The sequence below is a fragment of the Neodiprion virginianus genome, chromosome 1, assembly GCF_021901495.1.
Source record: "Neodiprion virginianus isolate iyNeoVirg1 chromosome 1, iyNeoVirg1.1, whole genome shotgun sequence".
Classification (NCBI taxonomy): domain Eukaryota; kingdom Metazoa; phylum Arthropoda; class Insecta; order Hymenoptera; family Diprionidae; genus Neodiprion; species Neodiprion virginianus.
Window position 1 is genome coordinate 12,477 of NC_060877.1, and position 20,742 is coordinate 33,218.

The window sequence follows — 20,742 nt, forward strand, 5'->3', positions numbered from 1 at the left end:
CCAGCACAGACCAGCACCGACCAGCACAGACCAGCACAGACCAGCACAGACCAGCACAGACCAGCACAGACCAGCACGGACCAGCACAGACCAGCACGGACCAGCACAGACCAGCACAGACCAGCACCGACCAGCACCGACCAGCACGGACCAGCACGGACCAGCACGGACCAGCACAGACCAGCACAGACCAGCACAGACCAGCACAGACCAGCTCAGACCAGCACAGACCGGCACAGACCAGCACAGACACGCACAGACCAGCACAGACCAGCACAGACCAGCACAGACCAGCACAGACCAGCACAGACCAGCACAGACCAGCACAGACCAGCACAGACCAGCACAGACCAGCACAGACCAGCACAGACCAGCACAGACCAGCACCGACCAGCACCGACCAGCACAGACCAGCACAGACCAGCACAGACCAGCACAGACCAGCACAGACCAGCACAGACCAGCACAGACCAGCTCAGACCAGCACAGACCAGCACAGACCAGCACAGACACGCACAGACCAGCACAGACCAGCACAGACCAGCACAGACCAGCACAGACCAGCACAGACCAGCGCTAGACCAGCGCCAGACCAGCGCCATACCAGCGCCAGACCAGCACAGACCAGCGCCAGAACAGCGTCAGACCAGCGCCAGACCAGCGCCAGACCAGCGCCAGACCTGCGCCAGACCAGCGCCAGAACAGCGCCAGACCAGCGCCAGACCAGCGCCAGACCAGCGCCAGACCAGCGCCAGAACAGCGCCAGACCAGCGCCAGACCAGCGCCAGAACAGCGCCAGACCAGCGCCAGACCAGCGCCAGAACAGCGCCAGACCAGCGCCAGACCAGCGCCAGACCAGCGCCAGACCAGCGCCAGAACAGCGCCAGACCAGCGCCAGAACAGCGCCAGACCAGCACAGACCAGCACAGACCAGCACAGACCAGCACAGACCAGCACAGACCAGCACAGACCAGCACAGACCAGCACAGACCAGCACAGACCAGCACAGACCAGCACAGACCAGCACTGACACGCACAGACCAGCACAGACCAGCACAGACCAGCACAGTCCAGCACAGACCAGCACAGACCAGCACAGACCAGCGCCAGACCAGCGCCAGACCAGCGCCAGACCAGCGCCAGACCAGCGCCAGACCAGCGCCAGACCAGCACCAGACCAGACCAGACCAGACCAGCACCAGACCAGACCAGACCAGACCAGACCTGGTGGCCACATTACGGAAATCTTACGTAACGTTGGCAATATGAATTCGAACCGTTACTATCTAAGGATACATATTTGGGCTAGTACAGATACGATCAATGATCCGATGATCAGGAATTTGGAAAGAGATGCAATAGGTTATAAATTACTTGATATTCGCCATGACCGGGAAGTTCGCCAATCCTTCGCCAAGCTTCTGTTACGACGACGTTACCTGCTACCTTCGACTTCGGGTATGTTCTGATATACACTGCGAGCACTGTAAGGTGTGACGTCAATTTAGTATACTGCAAAGCCGTTCCTTCATAGTTAGCTATACTGGTTACTGTTTAAAACGGAACGCAGTACAGTATACTGTGATCGACATTTTTTGGCGTTACTTTCATTTCATACATAATATTTGTTTCACACCGGAATAAACACAATTTCTTCAAATTTACCATTTTTGTTTTTAACGGCCGGTATTTATAAATGACAATATTCAATAATTATAATTATCAATAGTGGAAGCTGTTAAATTTCTAAACGCTGTTGATCACCCGATCAAAGCACTGAGAGCACCTTACCTCGAAACCGCCCGTGTTCACAGTAGAAAAATGGCGACAATTTATGACGTCACATATTTCCCTAGGATACTGCGACGGAACGAATTTCTTCCCAGTAAGAGCACTGAACAGTTCTCGCAGTGTACATCGGAACATACCCTTTATTCCCCCCTTGTACGGACTCAAAAAGCTGATTTAATACTCCGTGGAGCAGACCAAATATTTGTGTACCATTGTGAATTACAGTCTTTTTTGACAAATTAATTTTTCTTAGAAAGTAAGAGTAATATGATTTCTCAAGAGTTTCCGTCGAGTCAAAACGTTGTCATTGACTGGAATTATGTATTATTTGGCCATCTTTGTGTAGTGAAGCAGAAGTACTGAACAGCTGTTTGTATCCTGGAAATATTTACCTATAATTACATTTAGATTTCTCATTCCACGATTATTGTATTGTTTTAACATCTTTTAATCTTTATCCATCAGAATCGTTCATTATGGATATTACTTGGCTGTGTGCAAAGGATTTCCCATTATCTGAGGCTCTTTTGGTTGATATTGAGAGCAACAGCCCACTTGAAATCAAGGTTCACTTAACACTGATCTGTAGAAAATTGTGGGCTTCTATGAATTCCACCAAGTAAATATAATGGATATTTACCCGCAATTCCAATGCTTCTTCAGGTAAACGAATTGAGACGTTACATAAAAGCAAGGTTCCTGTGGTTTTCATGTTCTGGGGTACCAAGCTAGCTCGTCGGAGACATTGGCGGTACCGTATCGTTCCATTTCTTCCGCTCCTATTGGTACATTACAGTGGGATACTCTTGCGGTCTCTCTCTCGGTCGCCGGTGTGCTGTCAAGCGGCTATCAGCGTCGGGAAAAACTTGTCCCCGCACCTGCATAACACCTGTGCTTCTATGTAACATCTGAATTCGCTGTTCGGGTTCACCCTATACTTGCATCATTTTGTAATGCCATACCTCTGTTCTTTCCCACCTTAAGGATTATCCTAACATACAAGTGGTTACAAGATGCGATAGTAACCGTGGAAGCTTGCCTCGATCGCACTTGGGAATCGCTAAACTCTGGTTGCTGGAAGGAAGTATCGATCCATTACAAATATTGTTACACGTTTTGTACCATTATAAAGGTATGAATGACTGATTCGTATTAGAAATTTTTTTATTATCAGTTTATTTAATACCGCATATATTTACCTCTCATCTAGTCGGTGTTATTGCTAACGCAACACAAGTGTAAGGATGCGCCGACAAAGTCAAGAATTGCACAGCTGAAAACATTTGAAGACACCATACTGCAAATTGATAAAGGTATACTACTAGGATCTCCGCCTTTATCTGATCCAGAGTTACTCACCACTGTTGCTTGCAAATTGACCTCACTTATCCATGGTACGGACAGGCATGTTGGCTTTGGTCGCTATATGTTACGATAAGTGTCACTCACATAATCTGTATAAAAATGTTCCGACAAAGTTTTATCCAATTGCAAGTAATATAGAATAAAAGGGGACTCAGAGTTTCTTGGTCAGCAACACAGTTGAAAAACCAAAAATTTAGCAGATTTTACAAATAATTTCGTACAACAATCCTAGCTCAACCTTTCTGGGTTTACCTGGCTAACACGTATTAATTTTAGAACTAAAGGGGAAAAAGTGTTTGAAGGTTGAAAATCTGATGACATTTGGCTGCCGTGCTCTTCAAAGGACTGAGCTTCCAGGGCTTTCTCTAGTTCTTCATTACCATCAGCCGTCCATGGAGGCATTTTATAAGGATATTTTTCATCCGAAAATACCTGCTGTTTTGAAAGGTACATTTTTTTCTTGTGACATCAATTGACATCGTCGTCATACTCGGCATTCTACTAACAGCCGTATATGCTTCGTTAGGGTGCATGGAACATTGGAAAGCCCTGGAACTTTGGAGAAATCCTGAATATTTACTAAAAATTGCCGGAGTAAGAACTGTACCAATTGAAATCGGTTCTCATTACACTGCAGAAGATTGGACTCAGCGTCTGCTCACTTTCTCAGAATTTATTGTATCATATATGACATCCGATACACCGCCAAAGCTAGGATATCTAGCGCAGCACGAATTATTCAATCAAGTTTGTAGAATATACACGTTTATCTAATTATTTATTCAACAATGTGACAACTGTCAAGTCCTATTGGAACAATATACATACATATTTCTTACTTGATGGATTAAACGTACAGACTGATTAAATATTGTGATTGATGTAATATATCATTTGTTTCTGATATTATTCAAAAATTGGCCATCATTCGCTCTACTGTTCAAACTTAGAAACGGTCAAACAGTTTCCATGCCCAGACTTGATTAACGGATACACTAAATGAAGTGGATGAGCGCTCCATCACAGTTTCTATTTAGCAAAATTTGACGATCTTTATAGCTTTAATTCGAAGAATAATGATGGCCTGAAACTTTTTAGCAAATTAATTGTAATTGGCTAATATGTACCCCGCTACTAAATGTGTCTTGGCCACAGATTTATTTAAAGACATTTTCCGTTCGTGTACAATTCACCTTGATTTACTTGGTACAAGTGGAAAAAATTTGAAATCATGTTTACGCAAGTTTCGCAATTTCAGATACCAGAGTTGATGGACGACATCGCTGTGCCGGATTATTGTAATTTCACTGATAGCGGGGTCGATGCTAAATCACCAGATATTAACGCATGGCTAGGGCCGAAAGGCACTATCTCGCCTTTGCACTTTGACCCAAAAAATAATCTTCTCTGCCAGGTAAGTTTCTGAATTGCACACTCTATTCGTTTTCATGCCTCATGAATCAAGTTTAGACTAGTACTTAGTTCGGTTAGGGACTACTGTCCAGATTACTTGTTCGGTACACTCGCCGCTTCATCGCAGTTATGCTAATTGGAGAGGCAGAGATTTGTATTGATTATGGATTCACCTAATCTTGCTTTGTTTCTCTGTAAGGTATTCGGGCATAAGGAAGTCATACTGTTTCATCCTCAGCAAACCTCCAATTTATATCCTTACAAAACTAAACTCCTGACTAATACAGCTCGTGTGGACCCTACAAAACCGGACTTTCAAAAGTGGCCCAAATTCGAGAAGGCTATCGGCATGACGTCTACTCTGGGCCCTGGTGAGATGTTGTTTATTCCACCAGGGTGGTGGCATCACGTCACTGCATTGTCCCAGAGTTTCTCCGTCAGTTTCTGGTGGGATTGAGATGTATAACGATTGTACATGCCATTAGATCTCAAATGTTCAATGACTAAATCTTAGCCGTGTATGTATAATTTCTTCCCATCGGTCGGCGAAGGACGATTTGTTAAATGCATTGTTCTAATTATAATTTAAAGTCTGCGAATCTGTCGGAATGTAAATCAAAGAATATCATTCGATATGTTTGCTTGTAACAGTAGTGTTACTATGGACAGTTGAGTTCAGTGTCCGAAGTAATCGTCATAGCATACTGCTGATTTGGAATATTCCAGGTGATTGAATACAGTATTTTTAGAAAAAGAATTAGGACGCTGATGCAGATACTTTTCGTCAAGACAGTTCGTTATACCGAGATCTGATCCCAATCTAAATATCATTGCTGAGCCATATTTCATGGGCCATAAATCGTCACGAATTTACACACAATAATATCTGTGCGCAGGATTCACCATTAAGTTGTATAGCGCAATTTAAAGATTTATAGAATTGTTAACACTGGAAAAAGAACTATCGATTTCCAAAGTCATAGTAAAATAATACGGGGCATAATTGTTGGCGCTCCCTCACGTGATACCGCACGTACAAGTTGGCAGTTTGAGTTCCGTTTCTGGGACACGTTTCACGTTTAGAACATGACATCTGTCGACCGATACGTCAAATATATCTGTTTTATTATGACCCATGGATTACTAGTTGTCAGGCGGTTATACCTTTGCATTGTTCATTGGTTTAAAACTTTATGAAGGCAGTGGAGGATATTCTTCATCCATAGTGCAGTGTATTTTACACATGGGACATACGCTGTTACTGCACAACCATTTCCGTATACACTGTAACGAAAAACATACAGAGCTACATGCAAATACGCTACATTTTCGTTTACTTGTGATGAAAACAAACCGAAACTCACCTTAGTATGGAAGGAATGCTGACACGGCAAGTTGTACACAGGTGCTTCCTTGTCACTTGACTTCATGATCTCTAAACAAATCGTACATTCGGAATCTTCATCGTCTTTTGTCCAGTCGACAAGCCCCGACGGTATGGTTTTCCAGCCTGATTTTTTCGTCAAAGCTGGTACCTTGGCTGGATAATTAACTGGAATACAGATGATAGATAAAGGTGAAACTGTAAGAGACCACGGTAGGCAGCTATGACTCTATTTAACTACAGCAACCCTAAGTTTTGCACAATCATCAGTTTGTGCGTAACATGCATAACTCGAAGTGTGATTCGATGACCAACGGGTACGCCGAACGTGTTAAATCACGACTTGGATTCGTAGCATTCTCGGATTTGTTCTAGACGCTGTTAACAAACTAATACTGATAATGTTGACGACATGGTTTGGTAATTTTTTATATCGAACTAGCAGAAAGTGTAGAGAAATAAAAATATTTTACCCAGTTCCTCGGCTTGCCTCTGATTCATGACACCAATTTTTTTTTGTTGCCCTAAAACATATATTCATGATATATGAATTGTTTGACATATACGAATTGAAATTTTACCTAAGGGTGTAGACGACGGAACTTTCCACTGGTTACAGTTATTTGAGGGTAGAACAGGTCGTTCCAACGACGAGGTTTGCTTGGGTTGCGAATATAGAACCATATCTGGAATTGTCAGAATTGCATGTCTACTTATAACACATAACAATGCTATCGTAACCAAAAACGAGCTGGTGGTGTACCACAGAATTTATGCGCTATTCGTTCCATATTGTGTCTCATTTTGCAATATATTGTTCGACAATGTAAGTAGACGGTTGTCAAATACGAGCCACAAGGTTTAGCTTCAGATATTAAAGCGCCTGAGGTATAAAATATACCAAGTTTTGTCATCCCAATTAACAAACGTACATTTAGCATTTTATTTAGTACCTCAAGCTCAAGCGAAGTCTTACTGACATAGTCCTTTGACATGTTCGTAAATTCATACTCACGCTTCTCCTGACGTTGCATAACAAATTGTTCCGATTCTCTTAATATGTCATCTATACGCATTCCGGATAGTGTATCATTGTGCGATCTGCGCAAATCTTGTAAGCTCTCCAGTAAATCAAACCTGGATGAAAGATTGATAAAATGAGGCAACAATGAACGTCGAACAATGAAAACGTTGAATATCTAAGTTGTAACATACTCTGGGACTCCTACAAATTTTCTTTCCAGTTCGTGGACCAGCAGATCTATACCAATTTTTTTCGGTGCAAGTGATTGTCTAGGAAAAGTATGGGAAAAATTTCCGGTATTACTATTGGTTGTGAAAACATTGACTCACTTGGCAGTATTGCTGTAATGAAACGTTTTGAATAGGCCGCAACGGCAGCCAATGTAATTTATTTAAATTTGCAAGCTTGGTAAGTAATCGTGCTGCACAATTGCAAATTGCCTACAGGGAATCTCTGATGCAAGGGTGAGCTCCAAGCCACGCGCACACCACCAGCGTCGATACATGCACAAGTCTTTTGACGTAGGATTTGTCCTCGACCCTCGGGTCGTGTGAAATTTGTGCGTGTTTCGGTGCTGGCTGAGCAAGCGTGGCTTGGAGGTTGCACGTTCACCAGAGATTCCTTGCACAATACAGGTTGTTAGTTATATGTACCTATTGCCCAGAGTCTGTAATGTGTTCTCCGGTGATTTCATACCAACTATCTTTGTAGAACGACCCTCACACGAATCTGTGTAATTTTGCTTTTCAGTACTGTGGAACGTAACATCTATACATTTAGTTTCATCGTTGGAACGCTTTGCGGGTGCAGTTGGTTCGAAATGGCCTATAGGCAAAGATGCTTGACGTTCACTAATATCACGTTGCCTTTGAAATTCGGCACCGTGGATCGCATCCCTTACATTTCTCTGCCCTATGTGGTCATTCTTGCTTGTGGAGCAGAAGTGTGGGTCCAAATGCAATTTCTGTACACTGGTGGCACAAGGTGTCCAGTTTGAGAAATTACTTTGTATTCGTGGACCCTGATTGTCTCTGGACGTGGGTTCGTAAAGCATATTCCAATGCACTCCGTTTCCTCTGGCTTGTGTATTTGGGCCCTGGTAAGGTACCCCTGATGGTGGGTGAAAGTAACCAAGGTGCTGGTGATGGGCACTTGGCACGGTCTGTTGACTTTGCATAAAGGACATTGGATGACTCATGAACTTCGCTTGACCCTTGTAGTATATCTCCACCAGATTAAGCGGTTGTGGAAATATGATATTCAGAGATGGTTTGGCAACTTCCATGTTTTTGATTGGCTTGTCTGATTCCAACAATGCTTTTGCCTCCAAATACTTTTCCTGTAAAAATGTTACATAATTCTTATGCTTCTAGAATAAAGTTGTTGGTTCTGCGATGTCACTAAACATATCTGCATGGTTCGGGAGCATATTCATAATGCGATTGCAGTCTCGGAATATCGTCATTAAGAGCAAATACTAAACAAGAGTAGGTATGCAAATACACGCATGCACAGAGAATGTTAACCAATGCGATACTCGCACTTGGCACTGTGAAGACAATACTGAATTCAAAATGTTCAAAGCAAGATAAAGGGTCCTTCCAGCAAACTGTAGAAAGGTAATTTTCTACCTGAGCATTGTCGCCGCGTTTCCTATTGGTCCTCAGGTATGTCAAAGAATACGCGATAATGCTACAACGGACCAAATTCGGTATAAGAACCATTAACACTGAATTCGTTCGGGACGCATGCGGGCAATAAGTTTCTCTGCAATAAAAAATTTGGAGAACATCTTTTTCTCTGGGAGTTGCTAATTCCAAACTCGCAATTGCAAGTTGTCGCTCTATTATTGAATTATAACAAAACGTTGACACTACACTGTTCTTTGGGGCATCTGTGTTCTTGCGAACAAACACCTGTTCTTTCGAAGATCACTTGGTAATAAGATTAAGTACGAAAACTTTTTAAATACGTAAGTACGAAAAACCTAGCGGTGTATGGTACAGGGATAAGATTATCCAATTGCACAACGGAGAATCGTCTTGTAGCGAAACGTATAATAACAAAGTTCTACTGTATTTGGATTAAACCGATTTGCACCGATTGTTGTTCCTAACGTTCTATCTTCTCCATCTTTACGTAACAATACACTAAAGGTGAGCAATTATAAACGAAAATCGAATGTATGAAATAGTTGCTCTAACGCGTGGATTCCACAAGATTTACCACTACTGATATATCTTGAAAGACCAAACATCTGGTATTACTGTTAATATATTACATTCGATTTATTTTGTATTGCTATTAAGCAAGCTGACCTTGTAAGTCAATGCCATATGCTGGAGATAGCTGTGCATTTTTTTCCATTCCGCTTGAACATCCATTATTGGGAATTGCCGACCGATTAGCACTTCAAACAATTTACCCACCTCCTTCAGCATGTGTATATGATCGTTACATTTCTCAAGCGCTCTGAAACTCAAATAAATAATTGAATACAAATCATCCCGAGTGTGAAAATACTCGGAAAGTAATTCTACGGAACCGACAAGTGATACTCAAAATATCTCCAACTCACTTCTCAAGTATAATGTTGTCCATGAAGAATTCGTTGTTTAAAAAATCGAGTCTTGCTTTTCGTTGGTTGGAGCATGACAGAAATTCCAAACTCTGTTGTTGTCCGAATTGAGTTTGTACTTTGAGACCGTTGTCCCTGAAAAATTTGATCGAGCCATGTAAATGTCAAGCGATAGAATGGTTTGCATTGCAATATGTTTAAGAATGCAGTCAAATATTGTAACACTTACATTGGATTAAGATCTGCGTTGCTACTATCTGACTGATGTAACTCATACTTTTGCAACTTCTTGTCCGTCTTGTTCCTCTCCTTTTCAAGTACTCCTAAACGATTTTCAATTGCAGATTTTTCTCTGAGAAGCACGTTAAAGTTGTGTTCGATCTCGGTTTTTTCTTTAAACAATTTGTCATACTTGTGCATCAACTCGGTATTCTTCAACTTCAAAGTTACATTATCTTCAGTGCAGCGCCGCAAATCAAGCTGACACTCTCGGATCTTCTCCATAATTTGTGATTTTTCTGATTCAAGTTTCGAGCATTGAACCTCGAGTCTGTGCGAATCCTTTACAAGCTCAGACATACTTGCAGAAGATACCATTTTATATTCCGTCAGTTCTCTTTCCAGATTCTGAACTCTCTAAGCAAATGTAAATCAATGCTGATTAGAGTGTGTACAAAATGAGATATAGCATATGCTGGTACTGTTAATATTTGACGTTACTGGCGAAAATTAATCAAAAATTGATTGAAGATGATTTTCACCGAATTTTATTCGAATAAGGGGCATCTCAGGTTTCGTGGTGATTTCAACGTTAGGTATACATTTGTAACAATAAACAAGTTCAAGGCTACACAACTTGTTGCTAGCTTGTATCTATTACTCATTTTGAAAATACGATCATTTTGAATAAATATTCAAACTAAAATTATGTCCACAACTGATTTGAGCGAGGAAAATTTTTTTAAAGTCTAGTTTCACATGAAAGTGCTGCCTACTTCAACAGCAGAGTTGGGGCTGTCTCCTAGTTTACATTGCTTCCTGATATCAGTAACACATATTACCTCATTGACTTTGACGTCATATGTAATCTATATGACTAGTTAAAAAATTCAGAGTGAATTGCGAACAGAGTGACTTTATTTTGAATGTCAAGGATGTTGACCTTTTTAACTTCTATCAATAATCATCGTAGCTGCTGATATGTCTAGCCGATCTTCAAAAAATCTATAAACAAATTCTGCACCTACCGTATCGGTTCTATCCGTGCAGACGCCTTTAGGTTTGGCCTCATCCAAATCAAAACTGCAGGCATTGTGAATATGTGCCAATTTGCTAGATGTCCTGTCAAATGGAACTTCAATTTCCCGATGGGAGCAGTTCATGTCAAAAGCGTACAACGCGGAGCTCTGGTGCATGTCACATCTAAGGGTTACTTTACAAACGGCGGGATCTGTGGCGGGATCTCTGTTTACAGAATGAATGACTTCTGGTTCTTCAGGGGTATTACAGATGTCATACGATGTATCCGTCATAGAGTTATTTTTGAGCTTAACTGCGTCATCTTGACAATTATTCACTGCTGATTCGCAATCTGTTTGGACTCTATTCGGATCGTTTTCAATTTCATCACCAAGATTAATTTTTTGCATCATTTCATGACAATGATCTACACCAAGGGTTGCTCCCAGGTCTGCAGAGTTCTCAGTTATAGTCCAGTGATTGCTCTCAACGTTATTGATGACCACATTTGAAACATCATTTGAACATGTCGAATTGGTAGGTGACGAGATTTCGTAAAATGTCAGCATCCAAGGAGTATTATCATCTCGTGATTGCTGACGATCATGATCTTCCATACTTTTATCTGCCCCTCGAAAATCACGGGCTTCGTACGTAGGCAAAGGTATCTTGTGGGAATCGGCGACAACCGGAGAAGCAGATATCCCAATCATCTGAAAATACGCACCAGGGTGAATTGAGGTGGATACGAACAATTTCCGATATAATTATTAATTGACAATTATACTAACCATTTTATCCGTATCTGTATCTGTATCATATCCGTGGGACATTGTTTGGGCTCTATTCTGCTTCTCCTCATAATCACCGATTATCAAATTAAAGACGTCATCTGATAATCATAAATATAACATTATTAATTGTTGAAACCATATAGCCAGAGTGTCATCTTGCTCGATAAATTCATGGTAATTATTGTTGCTTGAAATCATCACTACCAGACCTTGCATTGACTCAAAAATATTGACAATAACAGTCGCAACTTCAATGAAATGCACGTATTCCGTTTATTATGGCAAGGCAAACCTTGTATTATTGCTGTTCGGGAGCGGAGCGGATCGGCTAGCAGAAATTTAAGGCAACCGCAAACTTCACTCCGAACTACCGCGAATAATTCCGGCAAAGTTTCGGCAACACCAATGTAGTCTCCCAGGGAGACAAGCTTGTACGATTGTAGTAAAAAGTCGCTAATATCTGTAAGTATAAAAATAATCAATGGTAGGTGAATCTAGGCGAACAAAACAAATCTACATCGTTCGCGAATGTAGTATGTCTGTGCGAATGTGGTTACATGACATACAAAACTAATCCGTTCACCTGTCTCATTATTTAACGCGTTGCTATAATTATCGAATACGAATTTATCCTCTTCCCATTTTTGTGAAATCTCTCGCTTCTTAACACAACCGTTTTCTTTGATGAACTCGTAAAAGTATCTGAAAAGTTAATCGAAAATATTAGTACGAGTTACATTGAATTCAGTTTAGTGGTACAAAGCATAACAGCAATTGCTTTTAATTGCCAACAGACATGAATAAGGTGATCATTGAAATCCAATTGCTTTTGAAACACTAAGACTGACGTGGAACTTCGGTTTGATACACTGGAGATGTTTTGAAGGCAGATAATATTTATATCACTTATACAGAAATAACATTACACGATACGAAAGATATGTCCGATTCGTCTACATTTTACAAGTCTAAGTATTAAAGTAATGGTCAATCCGATACAATTATAAATACATTGATATTTTTCTGGGCAATGATAATTGTAATAGCCCATTGCAATCTCACTATGAAAATTGAGAAGTGCCTCAGGAAAGTCATCAAATATCCAGTAATGTTGGTTCCAACGCTCCTATGCAGAGCATTGATTATAAAAAAAAAAAAAAAAAAAAAAACCAAATCGGGTGTGCCGTCGCGGGACGCCCGCAAAAGGAACTTCTGAGGCGTTACATATCATATTCAATTTAAGCGGAATGTATGTGCTCGCTAACGGGAAACTACCGTGTGTCGGTTTTGTGTTGGTCCCATTAATTTACTCTCCACTGAGAAAATCGCCATACACTGGGGCGCCATAAGAAGTTCCTTGGAAAAGTCATGGTTTTGTCTCAAATCAACTTTTCAAGATCTTCTATGGTCCCTGGTGAGAATTCAGTAAAATCCTCTTTAAATAGAAAAGAGTTTTGGCTGTGATTTTTTTATTCTATTTCCAATCTGTTCATTTATGTTTGAAAACATTTTAATTCGATAATGATAATTGCAATTGGGCGAGACTATATTTGGTCAATGACCGATATTATCTGTTACTCACGTGAATATGAACGTCTTAACAGCAGCCATTTGCGAGCAGTCATTTTCAAAAATTGGACCTCCCAAAAAATCGCCAATTTCCACCATCTGAGGATTTCCATACATTACGGCGTCTGGTCGCCACTGTAACACACGTTATTTTTTTAACATAAACAGTAATTCCAAACTTTTCTCAAAAAGCTCGCAAACCTATATGATGAAGTCTACCTGCCGTGACAATGAATTATAAAATGATATACAGAAAGTGATAATTCATTATATAGCAATTTTTGCGCTCCAGGATCCAAGTTTCATACTCACTTCGCAGTCACTTTTTATTCCAAAATTATTCTCTCTCAAATTCGATAATTGAGCCAATCTCCATGCTTTCTCAACACTGAAAAGAATGATAACTTCACTGGTAATATCGCTGATTTGTACTACTAAAAATGATATGCCTGACATCACAATGAATCACGATGCGAATGGTTATTGAAAAAGTAAAATTAAGCAAATATCATATCGGTTGTTTTAAATATCGCGTATAGCTACATGTCTTAATTGCTGTAATGCCAAATGATAAACCAAGTCTTACCAATCTTCACCAGTGGCTTCTTTACAAATGGATCGGGGTACTGTGATTATACCAGGCCGCCGTATCTTTTCTGAGTGTCGCTTTGGTTTATCCTAGATTATCCAATGAAAACACGAATGGTAGTCAATTGCAAGTAATACATTTTTAATTAGTAAGAATACTCCGGCTGACTTTATATAATTTCAGTGGCAACACTTGACACAAATGTGGAATCGTGAATGTTAAGCTAACATATCATGTAGTCGGATAGCACAAACACCATTGATGGACAACTATAAAGTTGAATTCTGCCTGACTTGACCTTGTATCACCCATTTGAAAAGGTGTCAGAATGCACAATGCCAGGAATACATATAGGGTAAATCTTTTTAAACTTCGAATGTACCCAAGAGAAAGGTTTGAAAACTTGAGTCCTAGTTGAGTAACAGTCAAAGTAGAAACAATTGCTAAAACTGTACTATACACTTTATTTGTAAGTTAGAGGTAATGATTGCTCAGCAATATTTGGCTGGTGTTGGAGATGTATGTTTGGTAGAAGCCACCCGAAGATTGGGGGAATTCAACCAACTAGCAGTATTTGACAAAGCCAACTTGACTTAGATATATCGACAAACTTGTCCCTTATTCTTATACTTTGTGTACCATATTGTATTTTCTTAGCCCGAAATTAGTAACAATAGTATATTGTATAACAAGGAGGCAAACTCTAGCTTTTTGGGCCAAGCGTAAGTTTGCAATACGAGTCGTAGGTAAGTACGCGTAAGGGTCAAAGGTGAATATTACAAATATGGGAGGCGAAAGGATCGTTGCCAAAAAAGAGTTTTGTAATTGTGGTTAGGCTCGCGTGATGTCAGATTTTTTCACGACAGCGCATGCATACGGTACAGAAAATACCACTTTCGACTCTTAGGACTTGAACGTAGTCATTTCAGTACTTTGCGCATGTGCATTCACAGAATCACTCGACTGTCATAGAAACGGCTACTTTGTGCACAGAAAACACACATGGAAAATAGCGTAAAACATGCTCGCGTTCTACATGCATTTTTGTATGAAGACTTACCAACTGTCTGGGTATAGCGCCCTTGGATGGATAGCGTCGCTTTACCCAGACTACGGGATTTGCAGGTGCCCCAATACACGTTTTTAATTTACCGTTGTCTCCGTAAACCTCTACCTTGGTTATCAAGCTGCGCTCACCCTGGCCATGCGCACAGTTGGGTGTGAAACATTCGCAGCCAATGATGTCCTGCATAATTTTAACATAATTCTGTTCATTGGCAAATACTCGGTATGGAAGTACTGCTGCTGTACCAAATTATAAACAGTTAGTACTACCTTGTCAGATAATTTTTTTACAGCAGATAGTTGATCTTTTTTTAGCTTCCAACATGCTTGATGAAACTTGATTGTACAAGGGTTTCTGTTATTACTGCAGGTTACAACAACCATTCCACTGAATGCAGGATCACTGAAGAGGAAAAATTATTAGAATGAGATGGTTTACAAAGGAGACAAACCAAATTTGTCTCCAGGGTATGTTTGGATTTCAATTTTAAAGAAGCAAGGCATAAAAATAGATATGTCTAATATGTAGGGGGATTTCCCATGGGATATTAGAATAGAAGAGGTGAGGCAGTGCTGAAAGCATCGGATGAATATAGAGAGACAAAAGATCAGGGAGCCATATTTATCTCTCTCGTGCATATGTCGTTAGAGAAAGACAGAAATGACTCACTGATCTACCTTCACTCTCTATTTACCCAACGCTCCCACTTGCACGAGAGTCTATGTCTCACCTTCTTAATCTTAATATCACTATGGGCTTTCCGTGTCAAAACGAACAAAAAAAATTCTATTTTTTATCTGATCTCTCTGGATTTTCTTTTGCTGTTCTATATTATTCAAGTAAATATTAAAAGGATCAACCTTGATTTCCTTTAGATTTTTTGGATGAAGCAGTTCTCCATGACTCTCGTCTGAAATATTGGACTTCAGCGATTCAACGATCTTATAGTCTCACGTAACTTCAAATCTAGGTTGACTGATGAAAAAAGTTCTTGTAAAAAACTTTTGCTGCTTTATTAGATGGTATGAATAGCGGCATTGAAAAAGAATTCCTTTATCGTTAACGTGCAGTTTTTGCCACAAATCGGTGTCAATTCTTGGTAATACAAAATTGCCATAGTCGTTGTGGGTAATTGTATAGTAAGAGACTTTAGACATTTTTCAACCTCATAATGAAACAGTACAATAAATATTGTGGTATGTAATACAATGTTGATTTTGAGCCCAAGATTAAACTATTTCTCAAACTGAGAAAAAAATATTTATATGAAATTTAAAATTCACATGGCATGGCATCAAGAATGATACTGAATAATAAAACGAATAACTTTAACAGTAAAAAACTTGTATTGAAATGATACTTGGATATAAAATTTCAACATATTGATGTCTTCTAATAAGAAACACAACTCCGTCGTGCCAATATAGAAACGCTCGTCCCTAATGCTCAAACACAAAAGTTAATAAAATCACATATCTCTCATGTAGAGCACACGATCAATATGGAGTTAAATCTTCATTTGCAGATATCGATATGTTAAAATTGGACACCCAAGTAATATTTCAATACAAATTTTTCATCGATATTATTTTTCGATATATTCTTCATTCCTGTTCCTGATGCCATTTTATCTGAATTCTAAATTTCGTGATAGTATTTTTTTTATGTTTCAAGAAATGTTTCAAGAAATGTTTCAATCTTTGGTTCAAATTCGACGTTGCTTGGCATATCGTAAATATTTGTCGTAATGTTGCACTAACTGTAGCTCGAAAATACAGTTTGAGCTGAAAATTCATAAAAATTTGTGATTGATGCATGTATTATTTTCCTTTTAAGTTCCAAACTGCTGCTCGGCCAATTTTGAAATTTATGGATTATGTTCAAGATTGAAAAGAGCATACTGTATATAAATTTTAGCCGAATCAATCAGGACACTTTTTTGTTACAAGTAATTTACGGCGATTTGCGGTAAAAACGGCACGTCACCGGCAAAAGAATTTTTTTAATGCTGCTATCGAAAAGATCTAAGAAAACAGCAAAATTTTTGAACTAGAACTTTTTTTTGTTGGTCACCTAGATTTGAAGTTACATGGAGTTATAAAATCATTGACTTACTGCAATTTGGGGAACTGCTTGATAGGAAATGTCAAAAAAAAATCAAGGTTGATCCTAGTAATATGCCTTGAATCATATAAGATGGCAAACAAAAATCGAGCGGTGTCAGGGAAATCAGCCGGTCAATTTCACATGGCAAGCCCCATATACTTTAGCTATAACAATGACAAATTAATAACGATAGTTACCTGAAATATATATTTCGATTTGGGCTGTACAACCGTGAACTGGGGACACATTCACCCAGGCAGCACACTGCGTCTGGGGGATGCCACTTTGAACATTCCTCTTTCATATCAGCCAGAGAAACCTATGTTACAACATCCAAACAGTGCTTTAACAAGCGAGTGATTGTTTCAAATTTGGACTTTTATCCACTCGCCTGTTTCTGAATCAACATTTTTCAGTAGTGCAGCAAAAGTAAGAATGTCGAGTCCTGATTAGAGATATATCTAATAGGTTTCAAAGTTACAAATAATCTTTGAATACAGTATAAATAGCACCAGATATAGAAATATTAAATGTAGCATACCGATAGCCCATCTCTAGTAGATTCTGGTAGAATAATATTTGATCCTGGTATTGTGTGTAATGGCAATTCAACGCCACTACGAAGGAAAGCGAAACCTTCTTCGATCGTTTTCAGCGCCAAGGCAAATCTGGTGACAGATTTGTACATAATTATCAAAAGTTTTTTGATTTAGTTATGACTTAGAGCATGAAAGATATCCAGGATATGACCACCACCTGTTCAGGTTCTCAAACCTCTTTCTTATGAAACTGCTTCACATTCTTTTAGGCGTTTAGCTAGTTTTATGAAACTCTACACTGTATTATGTAAATATGAATGTTCGAAAACCACAAACTTGTTCTCAATGATTTCACATCTTATTTGCGTTCCAGACATAGGTCAAATTAGAGCAATCATTCGAATTTTGGTGATCTGGATACACGTACAGAATCGTTAACCAACAATTTTATTTGATCCCAGATTTTGACTTGATCCAGCGTGTATCAACAGTGAGCACCAATGATGGTTTGTATTGTTTGCTATTTTTATCAGCAAAATAAAGGAATAGTACAATAGGAAAGAGGCTGGTCACACGAATGATATCGCCATCCGTCAGTAATGCACACGATTTATTTTGTCCTAATACCATTGAAAATTCACCCATAGTGAGTATGAAACGCGTGTAAGAAATTGGAGTTTTTGTGCACGCTTTTCAAGAGCCTGCGTCACACATGTGCCAAAAGGCATATTTTCAAGTGGGGTCCAACGAAAAAAATATCAAGTACATGGGGAAACGCTGTCTCTTGGAAGATAAAGTAATGTCATTTGGCAAACGTTCCACATCATGAATATGCGAGGGTAGTTTGTAGAATTCATTTAGATAAATGATTCAGTAGAGGAATGTAGTAGGAAATAGAAAAACATATATCTCACTGTGAGAGAATTGAGTCAAATAAGCTCAAGTATATACTTCCTAAGATAGATTCTGACCAATTCAAGGCAGCCTGTGTCATCTGCTATGCCGATTATATCGATGGTAGCAAAAAACACTGGTAGCCTTTATTAAACAACCAGAATCCACATCAGGACGTGCACCTATCCTCTTTAAAGACAACAGACAAGCAATTGTTAGTTTGCAAGAAGCATATCCAAAAATACTTAATTTGACAAGGTCTTGGGTAAGGTGATTCCTGATCAAAAGTATTAACTGAGCAATAAAAAAAACAAATTATGGACTACTACAACAAAGCATAAGGTATGTTGGTAAATTAGGAAAAACTCAAAATTACAAGTGATGAAACCTCGTGTTGTATACCTCGGAAAAAAAAAGTGTGAGTGCCGAGCAATCAATACCTGTAATGTTTATGGTGAGCCTTACTTAGAGCAAAATACACAGCTGGTAGCACATGTGAGCTACGTTTCTCAAGAGAAATTAGCAATTCCACTGATTCTGACAGGTTGTTAAGTTGGTTCGTTTCCAGCAAAGTGACGCACAACATATAACAAATGACGTCCTCGTTGATAAATCTGGTTTGCACCTTGGTATATAAAGTATAATAAGTTGTATGAATTACAATATACTAGGTCATTATCAGGATTATACGATGCTAATTACCTTAACGGTGGCATCGTTGATAATTTCCCAGGCTGTTCTATACTTGGTAGATGCTAATCCATAATTCCCAAAGCGATAAGCTTCATAACCTTGGCGCAATAGAGAATCGATCTCCTGACGATCATAGAAATTGTAGGATTAAAGAACTTAGAACATCTGCACATGTTAAATAAGCTAAGTAATACTCATATTTCAACTAGGGTCGTAAAATTCTTGACGAATAAAATAATACATTAGCCATTTGATTCAATATTTAATTACAATTTTTTTCATTTAAAAAATAAATTCAAGGGGTAATGGAAATTTATCCCATTAAAAAAATAAATTTAATAGTTGATGGAAAAACCTGCCAGCAAAAAATTAAAATTAATGATTAATGCAAATCTTCCTATTAAAAATAAAAATTAATGATTAATGGAAATGCCAGTGCGTTAAAAAATTTAACACATTATTTACAACTCTGCTTGAAACTCACCTTTGGCTCGACTTTTGAGAAATTAGCCATGCCAATGCTTGATTGTTTTGCCATTGTATCCTGTAAAATGTTTAATATTCGATCATTGGCATCTTCCATTGTGCCAAAATTTTGTTTGTAATGACGATCATCCTAAGAGAAATTGACAAAGCATGACGCATTAATATTGATCAAATTCAAGATTGTTATATGTTGTAAAAATAAATTCAATTCGAGTATGCATGCACATAATAAGCTGCAGATTGTTCAAAAAGATTGTACAGGACACCTGTGATGTTAAGAAAAATGTTGATGTTTGACCATGAACACAATACCCTGACTTGTAAATTCCTGGCAAATAGCCAGTATAGGAAATGATGGGAAGGAAAGTTTTATTGGAATGCTTCAGTAGGAACATATGTGTGGAAATTCGCTTTACCGTTAACTGAGGGGGAAAGCAGAATTCAAATTCCATGTGCTCTTGGAAAGCAACAGATTCGGTAAGTCCTTTGATTTTCTCTTTGACCCGTTTTTTTTTTGGACAAGTCATACAGAATTGGTCGGAAATAAACTGAAAGTATAAATACGCTTTAGAATATGAGGACAAATAAATGAAAAATGGATCAATGTACTAAAGCAATTAAATAACGTCGGAAGTTCGTAATAAATTGTGTTTTTTCGGCATGTTCAGCAAGAAACTGACGAGTCCAGGAAGTGAAGAAAAAAAATGTTTATCGATACTTACTTGGTCCGCTTCAAATTGTACCAAATCATCACCACCGTAGTTTGTATCAGATTCTAGCAGCCTTTCAATGTCACTGTAAGCCTTAACTTTGCTTACGGGATGCTGTCCAGCAACGTTTAATCCTGCTGCAGAAAATATGCTCAACTTTAACTTACGTACGTATCTTAACAGACTACTCGAAAAGTTTACAGAACGAAAGCCGAGCTTGTCTAACCAAGATTAAATTAACCTAACTAACCTTTGCAATTCATGTTCGCGCCAATATTTATATTACGTGCCCATGGTAGAGTGTCGGAGGGCAATGATAAATATACGTAGTCCGCCACAAAAAGTATCGACACACCCTGTGTGAATCTGCTACGATATGCGATTGGTAAAAGTTTATCACGGTGGTTTGACGTTTCCCGCAATTTTGTGTTCCAAACGATGAGACGTCAGAGATGTTGTTTGCGGACCACTTGCGGACAAATTATGAAGCTAGATCTTTAGA

The 20,742-nt window shown here is 39.1% G+C and overlaps 2 protein-coding genes across 7 annotated transcripts; one reads left to right on the forward strand and one right to left on the reverse strand.

Annotated features, from left to right (window-relative positions):
- The first annotated feature begins 1,897 nt into the window (after window positions 1-1,897).
- On the forward strand, window positions 1,898-6,432 carry LOC124310173 (bifunctional peptidase and arginyl-hydroxylase JMJD5). Of its 5 annotated transcripts, none has more exons than XM_046773938.1 (8): window positions 1,898-2,160; window positions 2,257-2,410; window positions 2,776-2,923; window positions 3,002-3,185; window positions 3,433-3,603; window positions 3,683-3,903; window positions 4,415-4,570; window positions 4,769-6,432. In XM_046773938.1, exons 2-8 carry the CDS (start codon window positions 2,268-2,270, stop codon window positions 5,024-5,026), a joined length of 1,281 nt encoding a protein of 426 aa, XP_046629894.1. In that variant the 5' UTR covers window positions 1,898-2,160; window positions 2,257-2,267; the 3' UTR covers window positions 5,027-6,432. The 5 variants fall into 5 exon arrangements, with proteins under 5 accessions (XP_046629894.1, XP_046629898.1, XP_046629896.1 ...); XM_046773942.1 differs by having other exon boundaries at window positions 4,857-6,432; XM_046773940.1 differs by having other exon boundaries at window positions 3,002-3,104.
- LOC124310164 (uncharacterized) lies at window positions 4,300-20,742 on the reverse strand. Of its 2 annotated transcripts, XM_046773911.1 has the most exons (27): window positions 20,491-20,742; window positions 20,253-20,377; window positions 19,947-20,078; window positions 19,529-19,660; window positions 19,054-19,167; window positions 18,792-18,976; window positions 17,460-17,586; window positions 17,116-17,237; window positions 15,082-15,214; window positions 14,807-14,992; window positions 13,744-13,835; window positions 13,470-13,545; window positions 13,171-13,292; window positions 12,172-12,290; window positions 11,881-12,048; window positions 11,580-11,686; window positions 10,803-11,507; window positions 9,785-10,191; window positions 9,556-9,690; window positions 9,296-9,449; window positions 7,631-8,316; window positions 7,169-7,246; window positions 6,969-7,090; window positions 6,535-6,639; window positions 6,427-6,477; window positions 5,934-6,121; window positions 4,300-5,853 (listed from the first exon to the last, which is right to left on the reverse strand). In XM_046773911.1, the coding sequence occupies exons 1-27, from the start codon at window positions 20,501-20,503 to the stop codon at window positions 5,761-5,763; spliced, it is 4,677 nt and encodes a 1,558-aa protein (XP_046629867.1). In that variant the 5' UTR covers window positions 20,504-20,742; the 3' UTR covers window positions 4,300-5,760. The 2 variants fall into 2 exon arrangements, with proteins under 2 accessions (XP_046629867.1, XP_046629866.1); XM_046773910.1 differs by having other exon boundaries at window positions 4,300-6,121; window positions 11,586-11,686; window positions 20,491-20,736.